Genomic DNA, 27584 nt, shown 5'->3' with positions numbered 1-27584 from the left:
CTGAATGGGTTTTATTTTGTGTTAATGATCAGCTGATTGTACATTATCCAACTTATAACACTGAAACTTACCAAATAAATAAACAAATGTACATGAAATATTGATTTGAGTTTAAATTATAGTATTATGCGAGAAGAAAGTGACTGCAGAGTGATACGAAAGACATGAAATTAGGATTGGTTCAACAGTCAAGTATACAGTTTAACTGTAGTGATAGACCGATATATCGGCTAGGCCGATTAATCGGACAATATTTGGCCATTTTGCGATAATATTGCATAAAATAATTGTTTGTTTCACTTTAGAATTTTTGTACATCTAATTTTCTGTTGTTAAATTGTAATAAGTTTATGTGCATTTATATCGGCCATCCTGCTAGATAACGGTACCGACATCGAACACTGAAAAACCGATATCAGTCGTCCACTACCCAGGATTAAACCCAGGATTACTTATATAATTATGTAAGGAATGGAGGCAGAGAGAGAGACCACAATTGAGATCCTGAAAGGCTTACAGTCTTCATGGCTCTGCCTGATGGTGTCCAGGTCTTCCACATAGATGAAGTGATAGCAGGTGTGTCCAACCACCTCTGCTGGACTGAGGTCCATATACTCTGAAATCCTACAAAAGCACATTTTCCTATTAGAGTGACAGTCTTTACAACACTGCGTGTAAAGTTGCCATCATATTTGGCCAGTTTGCTTTTTTCAGTAGTTGAGACAAGGAAAAGCTATTTGACAATGGAGTAAGAAAAATAACTGTTTTACTTGCAAATTAAGTTTTTTTTGTTTGTTTGTTTTGTTTTTTGCCATTGGCAAATAGTTTTTTTTCTTGCTTTTTAAATAAACCGTACACAGTTTGGTTGGTTTTCTTTGAAAACAAGACTTTAGATCTTCACAAGTACATGTATGTTGTTTTGAAAAATAATAAAATGAAATAACGTAATAAAATGTTTTTTTTTTTGCAATGCATGCTGAGAAGTTACCTGTTCTCACAGTAGGTGACTTGTAAGTCCATGTTGACTCGGAACACAAACATGTGACTTTCCATGCGGACCTCATTAACCATGGAAGGCGGAAGCGTGTGAGCCAGAGCGACTAAACCCATTGGCCGATGCAAAGGACGGAAGGAGCCAGGCACCAGGGCAGGACGACAGCGAATGCGACCTGTCACATGAATCACCTGATAAGGAATTAAATGAGCAATTCAGTTTATGAAAGAAATGACACAAATTAATCAGTCAATAATACACTCATGAAAATGGCTAAAAGCTAATTATTAAAGAACAATCCACCACTGCAACAATAAGACTACACAACGAAATCCTTGAGTTGGTGCCAGAGTCTCACTCATGAGCGAGTATGTTGCATATCAGTATCTTACTTTATAACCAGAAGATTTTACGTGGAGGCCACGCTTGGTAAGGGTGGATTTCATCCGGATGAAAAAGCCACGTTCTGCCAACTCACTGACAGGAGAACAAGGACTGGATGGGGCTAAAGGTGGAGACACACACAGGACGAAGGCATACACCATTTTAATAATACTTGTTTAATAATAATACTACGTGTCCACAGATTCAATATTCCAATAAAAAATAACTGCTGGATACCTCAGAGCAACCAATACGTGTGTATATGAATATGCAGGAAAGATACAAATGTTATAATTATTAAAGGGGTCTAATATACAGTACTTAGGCATGTAAGATGTTTCACAAAAACATTTGTCTTAAGATGGTTATTTATATCTGCTACTTTAGTGTGTCAATAGGAAATATACATTTTATACTCCCAAACATTCCTTTTGCAAATAGAATAGAACAGAATAGAATAGAAGAACAGGGAGCCCTGCAACAGATGGCATGGCCCTCACAGAGCCCCCCACTGAACATTGGGTCAGTCTGGGATTACACAAAGAGACAGAAGTGATTATGACAGCCTAAATAAATAAAAGAACTGTGGTGAATTCTCCAAGAAGCTTGGAACACCCTATCTGCCAACAACCAAGAAAAACTGTGTCCAGGTGACCTAGGAGAATTGGTGCTGTTTTAAAGGCAAAGGTGGTCACACCAAATATTGATTTAGCTTTTTTTATGTTTACTGGACTTTGTATGATGTTAATTGATTAATTGATTAAACTATTTATGTCATTATTTTTAAAAGAAATCCTCACTTTGAAAGTTTTTCACAAGTGCCTAAAACTTTTGCACAGTACTGTATATGTTACAGATAGTATTTATTTGCAGCACAACCTCTGGTTCTGAAAATTACAATATATTTAATTGCACATCAAACTCTTTTAGCTAATTAATTTGTAAAGAAAAAATATATTTCTCATAATATAACCCCTTTAACATGTTGTGCCCAGGATAACATGTTGATTTAACATGTTGTTGCTGAACTTCAATGGTACGTTACCTGGTTCTGGAGTCCCTGCCAATGAAGATGTGGATGCAGAGCTTGAAGCACTCTCATGGGACGTTTGACAGCCTGCCTCCGCCCGGAGGTGTGGCTTAATGCCAAGACGCTCTGCCATCTCGACATGATCCGCAGGGTGAATGTAATCAAACACGCTGCTGCCAGTTAACTCAACCTGAACATACACACACACACACACACACAAAACCATAAATAAACACAAAGATCAATATAAAACATCAGTAACATGGGATGCTGAACTGCAGTACATGTAAGAAACATGACATAGGATCATTACATACTGGCTAACAACCAATGAGAGACCTTGAAAAACAAAATCACCCATAGCTATTCCTAGATTTGTAATGCACAAGTGTACACACACTCATACTCACACACATTTCTAAAACATTACACTGGTAGAAGCAAACATCAGAGTGAGATAAAAGCAAAGCTACACATAAAACATTAATTACAGCTTACCATGACCTACACTGAATATTATATCTGCTGCACATAATATACAAAATGTCAAAGAAATTCAGAACAGGTGAGCTTCATAAAACATACACTACCATGGCCTACCACACAAGGCAAAGAACATTACACCAACAGAAAGAAACTACAAGATCAATGAAAATCATTAATGCTCTTAAAGGAATAGTTCACTCAAAAAGGAACATTTTGTAATCATGTACTCACTCTCATGTTGTTCCAAACATGTACGAGTCTTTTTCTTGTGTGGAACACAAAATAATTCTCCAAGCTTCTTTTTAATACAGCTAAAGTGGAGGTTACAGTGGCTCAGTGGTAGACAACACAACCAAATTAGCAAAGCAAAGCAAAAAGGTCAGCCAGCCGCGAAACGGGCAGCGATAAGCTGAAATGAGCTGGTGTGTTATGCCGAACGGGCCACGACTGGCTGAAGAGGGCCGCAAAACGGTGCTGCGATATGCAGAAAAGGACAGCCCCCCCTTTACTTCATTAGTGTTATGTCTTTTGGCCATCAGGCCAAGGCACACCTAGCTAGCATACACTCTGTGCATATGGCTCTTCAGAGCAGCAGTAGTACACAAGTCTTGGCAGTAGATCTGCTTGTTTAGGGGTTTGTGTTATGCATTTGTGCGGCTTCCCTGCTTTGTTGGGGGATTGTATTTATGTCTAATTGCACAGCAGCATGTCTTGTGTTTTTCTAATTGTGCAGCAGCAGCATGTCCACATGCTTAACTTAGTATGTCTGTGTGTGTTCTAGCAGTAACAAGTCTCCGTACTTGCTCTGCAGCAGCAGCGTAGCAGATCTAGTCCGCCAAGATCAATATCCTATCAATATGTCATACCCACATTAACTTGCTAAATCTTTCCAGAAGTTGTCATGACTGAAATGACGTTAAACGTAATTAGTTTTTGCATGTCTCATGACCAATCAGGATGCGACGAGTTTGAATGTTTACAATTGCAAGAGTGATGAGAGATTTGTGGGCTACTGCGGAGGGAAAGATTTTCAGCATATAATGACTTGGAATATAGCAATGTTTTTATGGACAACTCTTATGACACTTTTATGGTGTTTTTTGAGGAGCTTGACAGTTCCAATCCCCATCCTTTTGGGTTGTATGAAAAACAGCAACATGGACATTGGAAATGTCTCTTGCTACATGGAAGAAAGAAAACATGGTTTAAAAAAACATGAGGGTGAGCGAATAAGAATTTTCATCTTGGTGTGAACTATTTCTTTAATACTTCACTTAACTAGTCTAACCCTAGAACACAAATGTGGGTCAAAAATGATCCAGCATCTTTTTAAGACATATTTTTTACATGAAGTGGTCTTTTCAGGTATTTCTCAATTAAGGTGTTTTCGATCATGTGAACTGACTTTTTTATATTTAGTTTACTGTTTTTTTTTTTTTTTAATTATAAGAGAGTTTGCATCACTACCTCTTTTTTGACAAGACATATTCATTTTAAGGGGGTGAAGTTAATGTACATATGCATTCTAGGGTTAAAGTAAGAGTGAAAAAAGGTACAATTTGCATTCTTGTGACCCCTGGAACTATAAAGAACTAATCTGTGTGGGTCAGATTTCATTCCATCTTGATAAAAGGCTGGATTCTCCCTCACACCCTTGTCTGTGGGACACAGTCATTTATTATGGGATTAGATCCATTTACGGAGGGATTTTAAAGGATTTTCCGCTGGCCGTCAAGGACACTAAAGTATGTGCGCGAGGCAGGTTGGGTGCAAACAGAGGGAAGAGCAGAGAGAAGAGGGATGGAGTGCCAGAGTAAAGAGCCGAGCTGTGTAATTGGGGATCAATTGAGGGATGAATTGTAAAGAGTCTGGGGTTTTAAGCCTGTGTAGACTAATTGAGAGGTAAAGGTGGAGGTAAATCCAACAGACAGGTGGTCTGGCTTGGCAAACTTAATCTGGTCCACAATGCCTCAGAGAGGGTTGTTTAGCTTGTTGGAAGTAGCGCTGGGTCTGAAGAACCAAAGGTGCAACAGGGAGATTTTGGGAAATCTCATTAAGAAGGATCTGACAGTTTCCTTGGTTTGTAAGAATACATACTGTATATGTACTGAAATCGCAAAAAAGAATGCATGAGAGAGGGGGAAAAGAATAGCATTTGGGAAGTCAATAGCATTATTTTAGTGAACCAGATTGTTCAGTTCGTTTCTTTGAACTAGTTCTAGGAAACGGTTCAGTGATTCAACAATCGTACGGGTTCCAAGACGTCCCTGCACATATATTCTTTTAAGTTGTGAAATAAGTATTTTGCTACATAAATATAGAAATTTTACATTTTAAATTACATTTTACATTTTAAATAAAAAACGGTTCAGTGATTCAACAATCGTAAGGGTTCCAAGACGTCCCTGCACATATATTCTTTTAAGTTGTGAAATAAGTATTTTGCTACATAAATATAGAAATTATACATTTTAAATTACATTTTACATTTTAAATAAAAAATGTATTACAGACAATTTACTGTAACTATTGAAAAAGAATGCACGTCCGAGGTGGTAATGTGGTTACATGCATAAATGTTCAATAATTCAATGGTCCGGAATCCATTATTCCACTTAAACCACTGGTACAACATGTACATGATTCTGAAAAGAAGATGACTTTGAAAGGAGATGGTAAGAAACGCATGTTGGTAAGTGTTAAGAAGAGGGTCAAGAAGAGCAAGAGAGACAGAGAATTTGTGAGAGAGCAAGAGAAAGGCATGATATAAATAATAGCTAGGCTTTAATATGTATGAGGCGTCCAGGCAGTTGTCCACAACACTCTCTCAGTCTGATTCTGACTGATGGGAGAAGAGCACGAGAAGAGGACGAGGAGGAGGCAGAGGAATAGATGGGGAGGAGGAAAGGTGATGGGCCTGCATACTAAGCAGCCTAGGATCAATTTCCCACCCCATGCACCCCTCCACATTTCCCTGACGGTGTGGCTTTGGCCATGGGAGGAGATGAGAGGCTAAGCACCTAGACCTTCATCTCAGCCAGGAGCTTTGGGTTCTGTAGGGCAAGCAGCCTGGAAGCAAGCATATCATCTCAATCTCAAGGTTCCTGACCCCACGTAATCTGCCTAAGGAACCCTACTGTCTTTCAATAGGTCAAAAAGATTAACCAGAGTGGATGGGTCCATCTACAGTGGCATAAGCTGGGGTGTCATGACCTCTGACACATGGTAACAAGTTGGGCTGCTTGCTTAACAGTTCATTTATTTCCTTTTGTGTTGACCTCAAAGAGGCCCAGACAGAGGCTGGAGTGAAGGACCATGGAGGTAGTACCAGTCAAAAGTTTGGACACTTGACTAAATGTATGTGTCCCATGACTGTAAAAAACATTTCAATCTAAAGGCTTATGGTTAAATTCTTGTGGTTAAATATAGTCCCAATGTAAGAATTTCTTCCAAATTGTATATTTTATTTATTTTTTTTTTTAATGGAAGAATTTTCTTTGTGAAGGTGAGACCAGAAAGTGGGACAACTGCCAAGAATATATGGGAACTCCTGCAGTACTGTTTAAACAGCATTTTAGGTATCACCTCATTAAGTTTGTTGAGAGAATATTAAAAACCTTTTTGATCTAAAGGCTTGAAATTAATTTTGTAGATAAAGTACATTTAAATTGCACGTACACATTTCCATTAACTTTAGAAAACTTAAATTTTAATTTAAATAATGAATTAAAAACAATGCCATCAAATGTCCAGCATATATGGGAACTCCTTCAATACTGTTTAAAAAGCATCCTAGGTGGCACCTCAGGAAGTTGGTTGAGAGAATGTCCAGAGTAGGGGTCAAAATTACTGGTACTTTGATACCAAGTCAATACTAAAATAAAAAAAGTTCTACCGATATCAGTTTTTCTGCTGTACCAGTAGTACCGAGAACCGATTCAGTGCAGTACCCGCAAACTGTTTGACTGACACACGGCTGCTTTAAAATGCTCACACATTTTTTTTGTGCCTGTCCTGTTACTCCTTTAACACCAAAATGCTGCTGATTGTTATGTAAGAGCCGGTGCTCGACCGGAGGATTTGAGAAGCGATCAGAAGCGCCTCACGGTAAATGCGGTCACACGGCTGTGCGCACGAATGGTCAAGTGTGCTTCATGGTCAAAATGCCCATCAGACAGTATTAATGTAAACACAGTCAAGTGATTACAAACGGGTAAAACAAAAAACTGTTTGTGTGTTAAAAAAAAATTGTGCATTAAGAGTGCTGTACGTCCATCTATCAGCACCACTGTGATTCAGCTGCAGGTAATCACAGCAATGCTGGTTGATGGACAATACAGCAAGATTGCGAGTGTGATACTGCTTTGATACAACAGTTCAACAAGTAAATAACTAAGTAGGGAAAAACTATTGACTGTCCCAAAAAACAAAAAACTTGTGTGTGGAACTACTTTCTTACACCACAGATTCAGGATCGGCCGTTGCTAGTTTGAAAGATGCATCCAAGCCTCCATTACTAATTGAAAAACAACACTTTAGAAATAGTAATGACAGATTGGGCTGTTTCTAACAAGTTATTGGAGAAACAAGGATATGTGTGTGTATGAGAGAGAGTGAGGGAGTGAGAGAGAGAAAGAGAGAGTGTGATGGGCATGTGATTACCTGTGTCTGCTACAGCAATGAACAGTAATGCTGAAGCTGTTAGTTTAACTCTATTCCTCAGCTGTAGTGTGATAGTAATCTACTCTGAACAATTATTCTAAATGTGGAAAATAGTAATAATAAGGGATGTGCAGGTATATCCAAACTGTCTGATAGTGTATGCATTTTCTCATTTTACATCCCTCTAGTCCATGTCTGCATGTAGATATTAGTTCTGTTCCAAAACCTAGCAAGATGCCTACTTAGTCAGCATTTTAAGGCATTATAGACGAACTCCCAAAACAGAGGCTTTTCCGAAAAGGTAGGCAGTTACGTTATTCCAAATCAATGAGGTTCCTTTTGAGGCCACATCCACACTAATAAATTTTGTGTTGAAAACTCAGTTTTCAGTTTCCTATCATTATTGTTTTCCAAAGTATGCTGTGATTGAAAGCATTTTCGAAAGTCTCCGTTTCAGTGGAGGGAAATGCCATTCCAGTGTGAATGAGAGGCATAAACATAGCAAAATCAATGTGTGTCCAACTGAAAATGTATTAGTGTGTACATGGCCTCAGTTAGAATGCTACCTTGGAAGGTTACAGCCTATATGGGCCGTAGACAGCAAGGCAGCTAACCAGGTTTCGGAACAGAGCTATTGTGTTTTATTTTGTGGCCTCTCAAATTAGAAGTAATGATTTATTTCAAGTCCTATTAAAAAACTAAATAAAAAAAAACTAATGTAATATTTTATATAATTTTGGTCTAAATAAAGTTGGTCTAAATAAAGTTGTGGTCCATGAGGGAATGTTCCAGGGAGGCTGATATGTAAATCTATATTATAGAATAGAATACATATATGACATTGTCGTCAGTCTCTCACTTGTGTTGAGATCCTTCAATAATTTAGATTTCATCAATATTTTGGCTACATTTAAGTGTCTCCTCACCTGTTGTGTTAACCACAAGCAGGCTTAAGGATGTACTAAAGTGATATTGAAAACTAATTGAGTGTAACCGTAGTAGTAGTAGTTCTGGCAGTAAAAATCCTATACATTTTTTTTCCATAGGGGAATTGATTATTAACAATAATGTTTAAACATTTAAAGACAGACCAACCATGAGTCAAGTCATTTTTATTTGTAAAGTGCTTTTCACAACACACATAGTTTCAAAGCAGCTTTACAGAAAATCATGCATTAACAGAAAATGAAACTGTAATATCTATAAATTCTTAGAGTCATCATTGTGTAGTTTGATTAAATATGATTGTAAATTGTGTATAAAAATTAAATAATTAAATATTAATTATATTTAGAACCCCTGAGAGCAAGCTGAAGGCAACTATGGCAAGGAACATAAAACTCCATAAGATGTTGGTTAATGGAGAAAAATAACCTTGGGAGAAACCAGGCTCACTGTAGGGTCCAGTTCCTCTCTGCCTAAACAACATTAATATAATGCCAATATTAGTTATTTGTGTGCAGTGCAAGTCATGGTTTAAATTTGTAAACTAAGTAAGTGTTAAGGGCCAGTGTTAAAAAAAAGATTTTTTATTAACTTTAAGATTAATGACTAATGTCTTTGAAGTCCATCCTGGATTAACTGCAGAAGTTCACATAGATGCTTTGTCTTTTGTTAGTTGGCTGATGAATGCTTTTGTTGGCAGTTAAATGATAGTCTATGTATTCCATTTCAAGAGTGTAGTCCATCAATAGACAAAGGTGATGCAGGCAGAGATCAATGAGGTGCATCATAGTTCAACCGGCAGGTCATTTCAGTGGGGTTCGGTGGGGTCCATCATAAGTCCATGGATAAGGCAGTGGCATATGAAGTATCCGATGTCTTACAGTTGGAGTTGACATCAGTTCCTCCTCTGAAGTCCATAGTAAAAGACTGAAGTGAGCTCCGAGGTTGTTAATCAATGGTATATTGGTATATATGATGGTATATATAACGATGGTATTGTATATGCTTCTGTTGAAGCCATCAGTCTGCTTTATTTCAACTTCATTTTTTCAAATGAAGTTATCATGATTAATAGCAGAATTCCTGGTGAAGAACTACACTATCCATCATCCTGAGGGGGAAATCTACCAATCAGAAAATCACAGCAAGCAAACCGCAGCAAAAGAGCTCTCCAGCAACTCCCATGTTGCACTGTGAATGACGCAATCCAGTCGATCTCCCTACACTCAAACTACTTATATATTTGATAAAATGTATAATATATAGATTATTGATTGGCACGTTATTTTATCAATATATTTTTGAGGCATCGATAGATTAAAATTAGCAGACATTTGAATTTGTTGGACCTCATGTATTCAGATAGAAGACAAAGGCAGGCCTAACACAGTCGTGAAAACCTAACTCAAACCCCCACATTCCAAGTCGTAAATTATACTGATAAAAACCGTGCCAAAATCAAACAAAGGGAGTCCAAAACAGACTACAAATCCCATGAAGCCTTGCTCACTAAAGGATCGAACTCTCAACTCCTATTGGATGAGGCACACAACAGAACGTCCCTCAAACATGATATCATCAGGAGTTGAAATACCTCTGAAATGCTTCCGGGATTTGCTTCCAGCAACTTTGCTCGCCGTGTGTAGACGCAGCTCATTGCTGCTCTCATGTGCAACCTCGTGGCACAAGGAAGTAACGTCCGACTTGAAACTGTGGCCATACAATCTCCATCTCGCTGGATGAGTTGAGATTACTCTGTGTTCAACCGAACACTCCAAAGGATCCGAAGGAGACCGCTGAGCAATCCTCATCTTCATCCGTTTGCCTGCAGAAGTGAAGAGATTAAAGATTTCTCTTCCATCTTCAATCAAGTCGACATTTCTGAGTTCTCCGCCAGCCCGCCGAGAATCAACAGCCGTACCGCCCACCGTCAGAGTGAGGAAACGGCCTCCCGTCATCACCCGAGCCTCAAGGAACCAGGTCAGAGTTAAAGGACGGAGGAAAACACATTCTACCTGTGTCCTCATGCGATTCAAGTAAGAGGTTTACGTCTGGGCAGAGATAGAATATTATAGTGTGTTATTCTTGTGTTTCAAGGTTTTTTTTGCTTGTACAGTTTACAGACTGCCATGTCCGCTCATTATTAATACTCAGGGTATTAATTATCATGAATTTGTTTTGCTGTATTGTGGTCCAACCAAATTGGACTGTTGTGCAATTTCGCCATCGCGGGTGAGACAGGTAAACTGAATTCATCCATTAAAGAGTCAAAGAACGTGGGACTGTTTACGAGCCGTCCACCGTGTCTCTGAGCGATGAACTAACAGCTGCTTTCTCTCCCAAGATCACGAAATCGGCTTTAGGGCCATCACTTCTCTCTCACTCGTACTAACCACACACACACACACACACACGCATGCGACCCCTCACAAACATTCTGGCACACATTTTTGGCTCCTAGATAGCTTAATGCTAAAGCCCAGCTTTGTCCCTAAGCTATTGTACAAGCGGATACACGCGGTAACTGGTAGACGCCATTGACTGGTTTCTCTCCGCCCCATTCGTGGTCATATTCCCTGGCCGGAAGTCTCGCGTGACATACTCTCCACGAGACGCGCATTTTGTGCGCGTCCCTCCTTACACACACACACACACACACACATACACACACACTGTCACACACACACCCTATGTGTTATAGGATTATTTTAGTTTCCATATCTAATCATATCACTGTTTAGTTTGTAGTTGTAAGTCGGAAGTTTATTGACTGCATTGTATTAATTATTAATTGATATTACTGCATAAATAAACTTTGTTTATATTACAAAGAGAGGTGTTTTGGTTTGTTTTGCATACACCTGTGTCATGCTGACAGGATGTCAGTGCTCGGATTCAAGCCTTCATTCATTGTATTTTTTCCCGAAAATCGATATTCTTCGGATGTCGATTTTCCTAAGAAAACAATCTAATATTGTGACTGTTATACTATCTGGTTATTAGTCCCTGATTCCAGGGTGGTGCCCCATCAATGTTAATCCTTATTAATATTCTGTTGATTTTTGATAATTGATAATTATCTTTGATGATTGTTGAATCTGAATGATCAATAAGCTAGGGTTAATTTTAATTAATGTTTCATCGATGTTAACAATTAACAATTATCTTTGATAATTGTTGATTTAAAGGATTAAAAAAGCTAACATTGATTCTCATCAATGTTCTATTGATTTTAATAATTAATAATTGTCTTTGATAATTATTAATTATTGCTAATAACCAAACTTGCTCCTAAACGTAGCACACTACATTTACTGGAGCCCCATATGAGGTTTTAATGAGTTAGATTCAATTAATTCATTTAAATATTAATTAATAACTAAATAAATAATTATTAATTATTTCTGATAGTAACACTGATCTAAACAACCAGTAAAGCCCTACAAATTAGAAGCCTTATTTGCATGCTTTCCAATTCACTCAGTTAGCCTCTGTTTAACAGTCTGGCGTTATAGCACTGGGAGACCACAAGAGGGGATATAGCATTTACTGAAGCCGTTCACGGGCCAGGTAGAAAAGGCACAGATATCACACACACAGGATGAGTGGATGCGGAGCAGCAGATGGCAGTCCAAAGTTACAAAGGTTTTTGTAATTTTTTCATGAATGAACAAAGTGACGATGAGTTTGCAGGTTAGTGTATGAAACTGGTGTAACTGAGCAATCTGCATGATTAGAAATGGTGACATTTATTATGCAATTTCTCTATGTAGCCTTGAATAGGTCTTTCATTCAAGTGGTCAAACCACAAAACGACATACTTGTGACTGAAAATACATTGTGTAGGCTATATGAAAGATACATATACACAATATATCATCCAGTAATGACTAGAATAAATAATCTTTGTCCTTTGATAATAATTTGGGTATTTAATGGAAAACTATGCGAGTTGCACTCCGTAGCACTTCAGAATTTTGACGCTGAGCGTTGTCGGTGTGTGTGCGTACGTACCTTCCTAGAAAATGATTGTTTCAAATTTTACAACATGCCATGTTGTCCAGCAGACACGTCCGGTGTCCCTTTAATTTACCCTGCCGCTTACACTTTACCAAAGTTGTGTTGAGAAATATTTTTTAAAAAGACAAAGACTATTGTGCAACAAGCAGCCCAATTTATATCTGAAAAAAATCCCAACATATATATCGATAATCATCAGGAAAATTTGAAAAGCCTAATTTGTACTTGTATTGTATATATCTGAATTTTTTGCAATATAGTTTAAATATATTGATTCTATACTTATATTAAACAACTTTAACTCAATAGTTTTCCATAATTTTTCATTTAACTACATTATTCACAATGCAACATGAGACTGTAGTTCATTTCCTTACTGAAGACATTAAGTACACAATCTTGTACCTTTGTCTTTTTGTCCAATTTTTGAATACTTTTTTGCTTTAAATCAAAGTTTGTAAAATTTTGATTCACCTCGGAGCTGGTTGGTTTAGTTCTTGGCTTATGAAGGATTTAATGAAATCCCTATGGAAAAAATTAATGGGAAAAACACTTCTGGAACTAAGACGGCAAAAAATTTTAGCGTGCACTTTTGCGCTCTTTTGGCTTGAAAGGATACCTCTGATAATACCTGGTTATTTATGCAGGAGGTGGCAAATTTTATTTTCGAGGAGACAGCAAACCAGTGCTAAAGGAAAAGCAGTATGTTTTGTGTTTATGCCCATTTGTTTTGGCTGTCTTTAGTAAAGGCCACGACAGTGTTGATTGATCCGGTATAATAAAATTACCCAGCGTACCTCTAAAACAACAGCAGGACAGCCCCAGCAAAGACACAAGCTTGGCCATCATATGTCGCTGTCTGCGAGCAATCCCTTCTTTTCCTCAACCAACCGATCCCATTCACATCTATTTTCCCTCCTAAACTCACTATCTGTCCTCCCATCCCCCCTTGTGTGTGTGTGTGTGTGTGTGTTTGTGTGTATTCTTTTTTTTGCCACACAATCAATGTGGCTTTTAAAATGTCTATCGATTTTTGTTCCCGAGACAGACCCAGGCTTGCTGGAGCGATGCTTTGATTGCTGTGCGAGTAATTACTGTTATTATTTATGCATCTGGGTGAAATGGCAGGACTTAACATTCCCTGTACAAGAGGCCACAGGCAATCAACAGACAGAAAGCACCTGGAGAGGCGAGAGGCTCAAGAGAGGCAGAGAGATGGGGAAATTATTTTTTTTTGTGTTTTATACCTTGCAGTACACCACAATAGCTGTGTCCAAAATCCCTTTATAGTATGTACAGATTTCAGGGTTCCCGCACCTTTTGGCCAATTAATTTCTGTGATAAGACTTTTCCATGATTTTTCCAAGTCACTTGATGACTTTAAGATTTACCTCTTTTCTGACTTTCCCAGGTCTAGAAAATCGCTATTTTAAAGTTCCTGATATTTCAGGTTTTACATGACCATGGGGACCCTGTGAATTCGATGCCGACTTTTCTTCTTGACCATTGATTCGATGAAGACCTTACTTCTTGACCGTTGATGAAGTATGTTCTGTAGGTCTCACCTGTGAAAGGCCAAGGTAGATGGAGACAGTCTCAGAGATATAAAGGAATCTGCCTTCTTGACTGACAACAAACACAAATCCATCCAGAGACTGCAAAGAGAAAAACACACTGAAATTACTTAAAAACATTCCCTCTCTCAAAAATGCTCACAAACACATTAAAAACCCCACTAAAACCTCAAACTAAGACTAAAAAACATAGCAACCCTAAGCAACAAAAAAATTTAAGGCCTTTTGACACAATATACTTAATCCTGGGTTAAGTGATGTTTGTTATTTTGAAACGGGGAAAACACAGCTTTTAAACCTGGGTTATAAAGCCCTGGTCCAGCAAAAGTGGCTCTAACTCTAAATTACAATGGCAAAGATATACAGTGTGAAACAATGCAGAATGTTACAGCGAGTTGTTTAGTAACATACAACCAATCATAAACTAAACTATTCTTGCCACTTTAAATAATCATTAATGTTTCACAGTTGCAGAAACGTTAATTTGCGGTTTAATTTCACCATTTTACTACTATTTTATTACTTATTTATTTTTTTATTGCTTTTTGCTATTATTTTCTGTACATTTAAAGGAATAGTTCACGCAAAAATGAATATTCGGTCATCATATACTCCCCCCTCATGTCTTTCCAAACCTGTATGACTTTCTTTCTCCCTAAAAGGAGGAATTTTTAAAGAGCATTCCATTTGCTGATTTCAATATGTGTTCAAGTGAGAACCTGTGCTGTTTTTTGTTTACTCAAACACTTGTGAACAAGCTTTCGTCAATTTATGAACACGCACAATTAAGATATGGCGGAAAGTCAAGATATTTGCAGTGAAATAGCTTAGTTGTTTCTCCAAAAAACCTATCGTATGTCTTCAGAAGACTTGGAATATAATGCACAAGTCGAATGGACTACTTTTATATCACTGTTAGGTCCTTTTTTAAGCTTTAAAGTGAGTCACTATAAACTGCTATTGTACTGAAATTAGCGAACGGGACATCCTTTAAAACAAATTTTGTGCTTTGCAAAAGAAAGAAAGTCATACAGGTTTGGAACAACATGGGTGACTAATTGACGGCATAATTTTCATTTTTGGGTGAACTAGAAGCAGATTTACGTGGTGTCATTAACACAGATGAACAGGCAACAGGTTGGGTGCCCCCATGTTCTGTACTTTTCCAATCAATATTATTTACCTTGTAACTATGCAAATAAAATCTGACAATTCAGGTTTGAGTATAAACAGTGTGAATCATTAAACGTTAATTACATAAACAACAGCATCAAAGCAGAAATGCACCCAAATAACACCAGATGAAAATCAGATTGATTTGATTGAGAGAAAACACAAATCCACCTTGCTTTAAAATAAACCCTTGTCAACCTTTTTATAGCCATCTGTATGAATTCAAGTGAAAACTATACAGCCACTCTGTTAAAAAACTCCTTTAAAGAATTATATTAATTGTAATAACACAGGCATGAATGAGAAGTGGAGTGGGCACTTTGTTTGAAACTGATTGATGTTGTAGCGGTGGAAATTTATGCAAGTGACGAGTTCACTATGCAAATGAGAGTGGAATGGTGGAAATAAAGCACAATTATCTAGTTATTACTGACAGAGGACGAGACATAGAATCATAGGGATTTTCAGAAGTGTTAATTTGATTTCTATCAGTGCACTTCTTCTCCAACATTTGTCTCAAGGTGACCTTCTAATAGCATTGTGTCTGTCTTTTACAGTTTTTTATTTTTTGAGCTTTATTTTTTCACTGGGGTCAGAGGGGGCACATTCCAGTACATATGGGTAGTTGGCACATTTATTTATTTATTTATTTATTTATTTATTTATTTATTTTTAACAAAATGAAGATTTAGGTTCATTTATATGATTGTATAAAGGAAAGTGTATATCTTTCTGTAACTGCTGTCCATGACTATGACCATGAAGTAAAAAGTACTCATTTTCCATGTAGTCTCTCAATAAAGCTGCACTAAAATAATTATAAAATAATTAGCAAAATGCTTTTAAAAATAGTTTTTGATGAAGTTTAGCATGTCAACATCCCAAAAGTACAGTATTTCATGTCAATTACCCATAGAGTGTATTGATCAGCTTAAACAGCTCATTTACAAAAATGTATCTGCTGAGAATATCTACAAGAGAATATCTGCTGTAAAACACTTACATTTAAATGTCTAATTAAGTGTTAAACTTCTCAGTGGCCCCACAAAGTATTTGTAAAATTAAATCACAATTAAAAATGTATGAATGTGATTGCATTAGATAACACAATATCAAACGGCATCTGTAGAAGTGTAAAGTGGCATCTGTAAAAAATTACGCTAACTTTGCAGTTACTTTGACCAACTGGTCTCAAGGTGATTTTTAGTAGATGTATGAAGTCAGTTCCCCTCAAGTTCTCACAGTTGTTATTGCATAGTAACTAAAGGTGTAGTTTTTCACATTAACAATGGACACGTTCCACTAACATTGACAACCAGAATGTCCATACTTTTGTCTTCATTGTGAAGTATAGCTATTGTTTTATCTATTGTTTTATCATTTAAAACCTAAAAAACATCATTGTGAAATGTTTTGCTTAAAAATGTGTTTGTGCTATCTTTTATTTTGATATTTTGATATTATTACAATGACATTCATACATTAAGAGTGACTTAAGGATCCAAATACTTTTTAGACACTGTAACAGTATAACAGTCATCATTTTACAATAAAACCAGGACATTTATTTCCACAAAAAATATCCACATAATATGACTAGAATTAATAACAATGACTTACACATATGTAATATATATATATATATATATATATATATATATACACACTGTACACTTCCGTGTATGTTTACCTGTAGTAGATGAGCTCCCAGATGCTGCTCAAATATGTCTGTGACCAATGAATGACTTGTTCTTCTCACTACACCAAAACAAGACATTGGCACAGATGAAAACATTTCAATGTCTTGAGTTAAATGTCTTTAGATCTTATTCCTATAACAGAACAATTAGCTTTATGTAATTTATCACAGAGTAAATTACATTACATTACAATCTACATTAACCCTTCGGTCCACAAGAAAATAAAATTATTAACAAAATATAAATAACTGCAGTCTTGACCAACACAAAATAATCATTGAGGTATCATTTGAAAGCTTAGAAGCTCTACTTCACAATGCATGTAGGCATTATGGCCAAAACTGAACAAGTGCTTTGAAATTTGCAGACAAATCAGAAGTGTTCTGTTTTGATAATTTATTAGTAATTTTGCATTGTACATATTATTGTAATCAGTAAAAACATCAGACTCATCAAATTGGATTGGGTTCAGTTCCGTGCAAAAAGTCATCCATATTTGGGCAGAGAGACATGTGATTAGTGACTGTTACACATGGCCACCAGGAGATGGCGCCAAGTACATGACATAGACTCAATGATGACTCAAATGGCACAGAATAAAACTCATTCTGTGCAATCTCATAACTAAAATCATGTCTGCATGCTATGCAAACCTTTAGTCGTTGTTGTGTTTGCATGTGTAATGAGTTCTTATGTACAATTATAATGTTTTATTTGTTCAGAGAGGCTTTTGGACAGTTGGAGATGTTTTTTTGGACACTAGGATGAATAATTTTTGTAATGCTATAACTTTTGATTGATTTGTCATATCAACACAAAATTTTACTCAGTTACAGTTGAAAATTAAAAAAAAAAAAAAGGTTTTCAGAGCCACCTTATTTACACCCTGAGGTATATAATGTCAAATCAGAAAAACAAGAAATAAAGTACATTTTTGCCTCAAGTTTTTTTGTGATTTGTTTTTAGCAGTTTCTTAGGGTGAGAGGCTCAGAATTTTATCAATATATATCATTAAAAAAATATTTTCAATATTGAATATTGTTGATATGGCCAAAAAAAAAAAAAAAAAAAAAAAAAGTATTTACCAAGAACCTACATACTATAAATAGACATATACTGTACATTAAAGTAGTAATAGTGTGAATATTATTTGATCATAACCATAAAAAGAACCCCCTACCTCTTTAACATAAACTTTAAAATATTTTAAGATATAATATCTTAAATTCTCATTAAAGAGATAGTTCACACAAAAATTTATATTGTGATTACATCGCTTGAGAAGACATATATTAAACCTCTGGAGTCTTATGGATTACTTTTATGATGCCTTTATGGGATTTTTGGAGCTTGAGAGGTCAGGTCACCATTCACTTGCATTGAAAGGACCTATAGAACTGAAATATTCTTCTAAAAACCTTAATTTGTGTTCAGCAGAAGAAAGAACGTCCTACACATCTGGGATGACATGAGGGTGGTAAATGATGGGAGAATTGAAATTTCTGGGTGAACTATCCCTTTAACACATAGAAGGCAGCAAAGTCACATTATTTGGTTAATACAGGACAAAGAAATTTCTACTAGGATTAAACTGCTTTCAATACACCCACTTCCTCGCTGGTGTTTCAGAGAAACTATCAAAGACAGCAAGTGTTAGAACCGCTGCTGTTTATTGGCCTGATAACACCAACAGAGACATGCTAATTCACCCTCTTGACACAATAGCATCCTGGGCCGCTTGTCATCACAAAATAAACAAATTTACAAATCACAGAAATGACATTCATGGTGCATTTCAAACATGCCTCACTTGATCTTACACTCTGAAAGCCCTTTTGAAATTCCCTGCACTCACAGCAGGTTGTGTATGCGTGTGTGGCTGGGATGCTTGTAGAAATCAATAACTGTTTTGTGAGGAGTATGACAGGATTGTTCTGAGTTACTACTAAACGGAACACAGGCCTCTTTATTGTTTCTTCTCTTTAATGTTCCCGCCATAATATACTGTAAAGTCCGAACCATACTCTGCCTAAGTACTGTACATGAACGCAGACGCTTCTAGCTATGTAAGCTCAATTTTGTGCGTTGTTGTATTCCGAAATGTGTCAACCCGCAATTCAAAACCCAACGCAAGTACGCGTTGTTTCAGGGGGGCGCAAAGGACGACAATAGTGTGAAATGTCCAGTTCTGCGGTGAGTTTTCTCTTTCAAGTCAACTACTATAATGGCAGAGAAACAGTTTGAAGACAATCTTGCTAAGAAAATAAGTTAAAGTCAATATATTTATAGCAACTTACTGAATAATAACACATCCGGCTTAATGGCACAGACTTCTGAATGTAACTTACTGCCCCCTTGAGAACTGTGGTTTGTTACTGTGTCGGTAACAAACCTCAGTACTACAGGTGGTGATAGAGTTACTTTCAAAAGTTTGTGCCATAAAACTGCATGTTATTATTCAGGTAAATTGCTATAAATATTTTGACTTTAGCTTACTTGCTTAGTAACATTCTCTTCAAACTGTTGCTCCGTCATTACAATAGTTGACTTGAAAGAGAAAACTCAACATGGAAGCAGACAGTCCACCCAAATAGCGCCCCAAGTGGCAACGTTGAGAATGCAACACTTACATGCGTTGTTATAAATTGTGGTCTTAAATATTTTGGAATACAACTGTGCATAAAAATCGAGCTTGCATAGCTTGAAGTGTCTGCAATCACTTCTCGTGTAGAGCACGTTTTGGACTTGGGTATGTTCAGCCGGACCACGTGTTAGCAATACGTTGGTCAAACACTCGCGTCTGTTTCTGGCCAAAGTGTGCACCTGACAAAGTATACACCTTCGGGAAGAAGTCTCCTGTCTCACTTCTCACACATACAGGCATGAAAGGAATAGTTCACCCAAAAATAAGAAATTCTCTGTGGAATACAAAATAGAAATTTTCCAGAATGTCGGAGCTGCTCTTTTCCATACAATGTAAGTTAAAAGGAACGTGCTGTAGAAAAATAAAAATGACCAAAAAAAGTAGTCCATATGACTTGTGTGTTATATTTCAAGTCTTCTGAAGCCATTTCAATAGTTTTGTGCGACGAACAGGCAAATTTATGTCATTACTTACTAAACAAATCTTCCCCTCCACTGTTGCTCTCAAATCTCAATTGCAATTCTGCATATTCAAAATTGGTGCGTCAAATTCGATGAGATATTCAAGAACCAATGGCGTCAATGCAGTTAAACTTGCCGTACCATTTCTTGACCTGTCACATTTGAATATGCAGAAGTGCAAATGTTATTTAAGAGCAACAAGGGAGAAAGATTTTCAGATAATACCAACTTAAACTTCTGACTGTTCTTCACACAAAGCTAACATATGGCTTCAGAAGGTTTGGAATATAGCAAACAAGTCATATGGACTACTTTAATGGTACTTTTATGGTGCTTTTTGTCATTTTTGTCGATTAGTCCCCAATCACTTTCTAAGTATGGAAAAGAGCACAGTGAACATTCTTTGAAACATTTCCCTTTGTGTTCCACAGAAGAAAGAAAGTCATAAAGGTGAGTAAATGATGACAGAATTTTCTTTTTTGGGTGAACAATTCCTTTAACATTTGAAAGAAAACACACCATAACACACAATCACGCACAAATGTGTCCCTGCACCCTAACCAAACACTCCAGGAAGCAGTGGCGCTATAAAAATGGGGTCCCCTCACAGGAATATCAATGAGTCTGCCCCATTCAGAGGCCTGAAAAGGGGGATTGGCGCAGAGGACGGGATCACCACTCAGTACTTGTGGTGTGTATGAGTGTGTGTGTGAGGAGGGATGGTACATAGAGCACTGGTTGTTCGTCTTTGGGGGTCACATGCACGTTGGGGATTGAATAGGTTAACCCCCCACCCCCATACAAACACAGAGGGTCTTCCCACAGAGGCTGTGAGTGATGCAGTCCAGCTATAGGGTAGAGCTGACAGGAGCCATACTCCCTGATGGATGGACAATGGCAGGCCCCTCATTTCCCAAAGTCAGCCACAACAGTAAAGGCTAATGCAAAATCGAACCGGGCCCAATAGGGCGGAGGTTAAGAATGACAATGTTGTTTCTCAGCCTTGGGGTAAATAGGATCTATTAGACAAAGCAAATCAAACTTTAGCTGTGTGTATTTAACGGTTTGACATTTAATTTACACTTTATATACAAAAGAGTTGTAAGTCTTTTTTCCTGTCTTTTTTTTTATTATAATATTATATTTAATATTATCAGCCTGATCTTATGAAAATTACACTGAGGCATAATTTTTGCAAAATGTCATTACATGGCTCATAACACGTATCACAGCAGTTCTGAGGTGAAATGTCCACTGAGTGGTGCTAAAATAAAGATATATGTTCTTCCAAACAGATGAGGTGCTCTATCGAGTTTTAAATGAACAAACCGACCTCCTTACCCTAAACCTTCAACCTAACCGATAGTGTTATAAAAAGCAAATGTCAGATGAAAAACAATTTCTGAAGCAACCACGTAATTTTATTGTCTTTCTATGGCACTTTCAACTCATGTGCACTTCGGGAGTCATACCTCGGTTTTTTGCATTGCAAGTGCAACGCTCTGTCAAATTTAATGATGCTTAAACAAGCTTGTAGATACAGTTGGTTCTGTAATGCAAACGTTGAAATTTATCGTCATACAAGTCATGCACTATATGTAAAAGAGTTTTGATGTCATAAGATAGCATTGTGTAAGGAACAGGATGAAAAGTATGTTTATGAACTGATAATCTGCTGTTTTACTCGTGATTTGTGTAAAAAGTGAATACAAGTCATTGTTGCTGTAGCGCCTCTAATGTTTATTTCACCAGGAAACTGATGCGGTACAACAAGCCACATAAAAATCATTTAGCAAAAATATGGTTTAAGTAATGTAATTCTATGAGAGCAGGTTGGTCTTACTGCATGTTAGCAAATGTCTCACTTATTTTTGTTTTTATTTCTCCAAAGGAATTTTAGGAGAACAACTGAGACAAAGTTGATATTTTAAAGGGAACATAACTAAGATATCCACATTCTCCTGCAACCTCTGAGTAATAACATTGTCCTCTGGGCATTTGCCAATATACCAAAATCTGCAATCAAAAGTCAGAGATCTTAATATAAACGTTTGTCATCAAATTCTTCCAAGATCAAATTAGGGTTAGGTCATGTAGCCATGAACACCTAACCCTGACCTAACCCTAATCCTAACACTGTGTTAACACTGAGAGTCCAACACTATGTCAACAACTGTTTTTGGCGAAACATCAGATATAAAGTTGATATTTTAAATGAACCCAAAGTTCCCCTGATCTATGAGAGAATTTTCTTCTGGGTTGTATTAGACACTGCTTGACTTATGGCTCAGCTATGAGGATCTTTTTGACATCAACCTTCCACCACAATAAAGAACAAAATAACTACAGTAATAATACTTTCTTCCTCACTCCTGTTCTCTTTCATTTATTTGCTCTCAGTCTTTCTCCTTCTTGTTCCCCTCTCCCCCCTCCTTCAAGCCAACAACATTTTAGATGTTAGAAGGTTGCTATGGGAACTGCAAGGTTGGCCTTTTATTCTGCATTAGTTTGCTCAATCCAGTTGGCTGATGGGAATCGTAGGCTGATCACCAAGCAACTTGTTTACAGGGTTATGGACAAAGCTCCCCCTCACCCCACCTTGCGAATGGAGACAAGAGGAATGAGTCTCAGACAGATGGAAAGAGAGGGAGAACACGTCTTCAGTCGCAACGTCCCTCTCCGCTGCAATTATCCTTTCACTCTACTGTCTCTCCCTCCCTCTCTCAGCTGTTACCTCTCTCCTAGCACGGTCGAACATAATTTGAGTGCAATTAACGTCCCTTAAAAGCCCTCAGTGCTTTAAATGCTTGAAATTAGGAGAGAGAGACAGACACTGAAAGCTGGCAGGAGGGAGAGTAAGAGAAACGAATGAGAGGAGAACGCAAAAGACTGTGTCAAAGAAAGAAAGAAAGATTGAAAGAGAGAGTAAAACAGTAACAAATGTGTGAAATTCTTAATTTCTCAAAATTCAAAACTGTAATAAAATAACATTTCACAGATTCTCTTATCTAAAGCGGCAAAGAACATTAAAGGTATTCATGTATTCCATGGGATTTTAACCTTTGACATTGGCATTGCTAGCGCCTTGCTCTACCAGTTACAATAGCCCCAATATTTCATGCTACAATACCCAATGCTGATAATATTTGTAGTTAAAAGTTATATTTAGGGAATTGTTCCAAAAAATTAAAATTCTGTTATAATTTGTTCCACACCCATATGACTTTCTTTCTTGTGTGAAACACAAATGATTTAATGACTATCGCAGTTCTTCTTTTCAATACAATGGCAGTTGATAGTGCCTCACTTTAAAGCTTAAAAAAGGACCCAATAGTGGTCAACGTGACTTGTGCGTCATATTCCAAGTCTTCTTAAGCTATACGACAGGTTTTGGTAAGAAACGAACTGAAATATACATAATTGTTCAGTGAAAATCTTGATATCCATTGTGCTTTCATAAGCAATATGAGAAGCTTTTTCACTGATAATTTGCTGGGAAGTCAAAATTTCACAGAAAAATTACTTCCCGGTTGTTTATCATCAAAACCGTATGCCTACAAAAGCTTTATGACAAAGAATATGATGGACAAGTGGAGTCACATGGACTACCTCTATGATACTTTTTGTCCTTTTTAAAATCTTAAAGGTGTAGTTCACCCAAAAATGAAAATGATCTCATCATTTACTCACCCTCATGCCATCCCTGCTGTGTATGACTTTATTTCTTCTGCAGAACACAAACGAAGATTTTTAGAAATATATCTGAGCTCTGTTGGTCCTTCCAATGCAAGTGAATGGTGACCAGATCTTTGAAGCTCCAAAACACATATAAAGGCAGCATAAAAGTACTCAAACCATAAATCTCCACTTTCACTTTCACAATGTGGAAAGAATGTGAAAGTGAAAGTGGAGATTTATAGTACAAAAGAACATAAATATTTATCTGTTTCTCACCCACACTTATCATATCGCTTCTGAAGACATGGATTAAACCACTGGAGTCGTATGAATTACTTTTACGTGGCCTTTATGTGATTTTTGGAGCTTTAAAGGTCTAGTCACCATTCACTTGCATTGTATGGACCTACAGAGCTGAAATATTCTCCTAAAAAATTTGTTTGTGTTCAGCAGAAGAAAGAAAGTCATACACATCTGGGATGGCATGAATGAGTAAACATTGAGAGAATTTAACATTTTATTTAAAATTTAATTTTTTGGTGAACTATCCCTTTAATAACCTGATTTTTTCTTTTTCAACAGAAGATGTGAGTGGTGCTTACCCATGCTAAATTTCGGCTAATATGTTGACAGAGTTGGCCTTTCCTATTATTTTCAAAATTTTCAAAGTTAAAATGTTCAAAGTCTATGGTTTTTTTTCTCATCAGCTTTATCTTCCGCTTGGCAACAAACGTAATTCTGATCACTTAGAAAAGTAATAGCTCACTTCTCCTCAACAAGCCACACAATTTGAGGAATCATCAATGTCACAGTTTGTAGCAATAACAGTGCTGAAGTTTAAAGGGATAGTTCACACAAAAATAAAAAATTCTGTCATCATTTACTCACCCTCATGTTGTTCCAAGCATGTATGACCTCTGTCACCATTTATTTTGCTTGCATCTTTTTTCTTTCTTTAACGAGGCTGTCAGTCTCTAACATTCTGCTTATCATATACTTTTGTGTTCCACTGAAGAAATAAAGTCATATGAGTTTGGAACAACATGAGGGTGTGTACAGACAGAATTTTCATTTTTAGGTAAACTATTCCTTTAATGATTAGGGTTGTTGATTTGTCCCCTGTACCTAAAGTATGAGCAATAGTAACAGTGACGCTTGCCTCAATAGTGAGTAAGCAGCACTAATAGCGAACAGTGCAAAAATAGCTTGTTTTGTACTTGATCCGCACACACTGAGGGCTAATATATGTGCATGTATCCTTTTAAGGGCCATAGGTCTGACGGTCTGACATAAAAGGTTTAATCACCCCATTATCTATAAAGACAGTCATTCTGCTGGCAGAGCCTGCACAACTGCACACTCTCACACACACAACACATACATGCACACAGCATATAAAGAGATATAAAGTATCACTTTTTTTATGTCACAGCCATTTTACTCTTCTTCTTGTCCCTCATCGTCCCTCCATTACTCCTCTGCTCCCCCTGCTCCCCATCCCTTGTTCCCTCTCTCTTCCTCCCTCTCTTTTACTCTCGCCCCGTGTGAAGGTCATGCAATTGATTTTCCTCTGTCTATTCATTTTTCAGTCCTGGTTTTGAAACGTGGGAAGCAGACAAAAGCCAAAGGCATATCCCCCCCCACCCCCCCACACACACAGTGGCTCCAACTTCCAACTTCATAGTGAAATCAGTCTATTGTGTTATAATTGTTTTTATATTAACCTGCCTCTAAATGTTGCATAAAAACAAACTGTGGTTGGATGCTTTACATTTCAGTCAGACAATCTCTTCCTGTCCAAGTTGGGGGTTCTTGGCCAGAATAAACTGCAAGACTTCAATGTTATTTAATTCCCAATGTCATTTAAATTTTTTTATGAAATGCATTGTAATCCTGGTAACTTTCACATACGTTCAAAGGACATGACAAAACTAGGCATAAAACTCACAGGAATTACACTGGTAATGCATAACCAAAAGTTCATCCATCTAAACTGTAAAAAGTAGTAGCTATTTCTAAATTATCTAACCCTTTACCCTTGTGCGACCTTCAGGAATTTGTTTTCTTTTTCATTTTAGTTTTTTCAATTATTTTGGCTGTGTTAACGCCAACGGCATACATTTTGCCAAAGGTGTGTATATTTGGGGGAATTTTGATATTTCAACCTCAGTTCCTAAAATACATCTATAGTACACTGTGTACACAAATAGTTACACTCAGGACCTTCAGGACAAAAATGTCCCCATTGAAACCCATTGAAACTGCAATATTTGATCCCAGTGCCATTAAAGCATAAAATCATGAATTCAATTGTATTTCACTCCGGAGCCTTCGCTTCAAAATTAAACATTTTAATATTTTCCACCAGATGGTGCCATTTTTCTCATGTTTAGCCTATGGAGCAAATACATGCTTTTTTCCTATTTTCTGTTTGCTGTATTATAGAGCACTGCAGGCCAATTGAATAAATGATGCAGCTAAAATTGTGTGGGTGTGTTGGTATGGATGTCAGAGTGTGTTTTATATGTATGTTTTGAGAAATTTGTGTGTGTGTGTGTGTGTGTGTGTGTGTGTGTGTGTGTGTGTGTGTGAAAAAACAACAGTGGCATTATATAAACAAACTGGCATTTAAAGGGTTGAAATCCTGAAAATGTATGAATATTTGGTAGTTATGATCAGGACTGATTTTGGTTAAAAAATCTAAGTCAGTGTAAGTGGAAAATAATATTAATATATCATATTTTTATGGGAGTTTTTTGATGCAAACATTTTTGTCCTCGAAGGACCTCTGAGTAACTTTTTATTGACGCACAAGGGTTAATTCAGAGTGATTAATTATATTAAAAATAATGTATTAAAAAACGTAATGCAATTAATCATGTCCCCTGCCCATAATAAGGAATATTCCTACCAATGGAGCAACTCAAGCTTGAAGTACAACCGAAAGCGTCCAGATTGACGAATTCAACTGCAAAATGGATCACTGTGGACTGTAGGCCATTGATAGGCTTGTGTTCAATAATATGGAAATAAATAATATATTGAATTCTGAAGCCACTTTTTGTATTGTCTTATCAAAGCTTTACTCTTCTGCCAAAATAATGTAATGCATTTTAATTACATGAATTATACTTATTTAAAGAAATATTTTGGGTTCAATACAAGTTAAGCTCAATCGACAGCATTTGTGGCATAATGTTGATTACCACAAAAATTTATTTAGACTCGTCCCTCGTTTTCTTTAAAAAAGGAAAAATCGAGGTTACAGTGAGTCACTTACAATAGAAGTGAATGAGGCCAATTTTTGGAGGGTTTAAAGGCAGAAATGTGAAATTTATAAAAGCACACATTAATTCTTCTGTTGAAACATGTGTATTATTTGAGCTGTAAAGTTGTTTAAATCATAATTTTTACAGTCGTTTTAGGGTTTAAGGGTTTGTTGACATTACATCTTCATGGCAACAAAGTTGTAAAATTGGATATAACTTTACCTAAAATGGTTAGTAAGCAATATTATCACACTAAAATTATGTTAACACACATATTGTTTATGTCTTGTTGCTATACTTTTAAAGAAGTGAGTATTTTAACATTTACGGATTGGCCCCATTCACTTCCATTGTAAGTGCCTCACGCGGAAACCAATTTAGATGTTACCACATGAAGTTTTTAGATTAAAATTTTGTAGTGTAGAACAGTGCCATTTCAAAAAGGATGATTTAGACTTTCAGCTCAAATAAAAAGCATGTTTTACTGAATAATTTATGTAACTGCTTTTACAAAAATATTAATTTTTTATTTTTCTTTGACTATAAGCTTACACTTGATGCTGA

The 27584-nt window shown here is 36.8% G+C and overlaps 1 protein-coding gene across 2 annotated transcripts in view; it reads right to left on the bottom strand.

Annotated features, from left to right (window-relative positions):
* Positions 1–27584, bottom strand: part of LOC127421885 (neuronal PAS domain-containing protein 1-like) — a 71271-nt gene that overhangs the window by 7949 nt on the left and 35738 nt on the right. For both annotated transcript variants that reach the window (XM_051665084.1, XM_051665085.1), the window contains exons 4-9: positions 16959–17026; positions 14087–14176; positions 2424–2598; positions 1387–1499; positions 989–1185; positions 518–624 (exon numbers count right to left, since the gene is read on the bottom strand). In XM_051665084.1, the coding sequence (XP_051521044.1) occupies positions 518–624; positions 989–1185; positions 1387–1499; positions 2424–2598; positions 14087–14176; positions 16959–17026 (750 nt within the window). The remainder of the gene's footprint in view (positions 1–517; positions 625–988; positions 1186–1386; positions 1500–2423; positions 2599–14086; positions 14177–16958; positions 17027–27584) is intronic.

The sequence above is a fragment of the Myxocyprinus asiaticus genome, chromosome 31, assembly GCF_019703515.2.
Source record: "Myxocyprinus asiaticus isolate MX2 ecotype Aquarium Trade chromosome 31, UBuf_Myxa_2, whole genome shotgun sequence".
In the NCBI taxonomy this organism is placed as follows: Eukaryota; Metazoa; Chordata; class Actinopteri; order Cypriniformes; family Catostomidae; genus Myxocyprinus; species Myxocyprinus asiaticus.
This window is presented reverse-complemented; position numbering and strand designations above follow the sequence as displayed.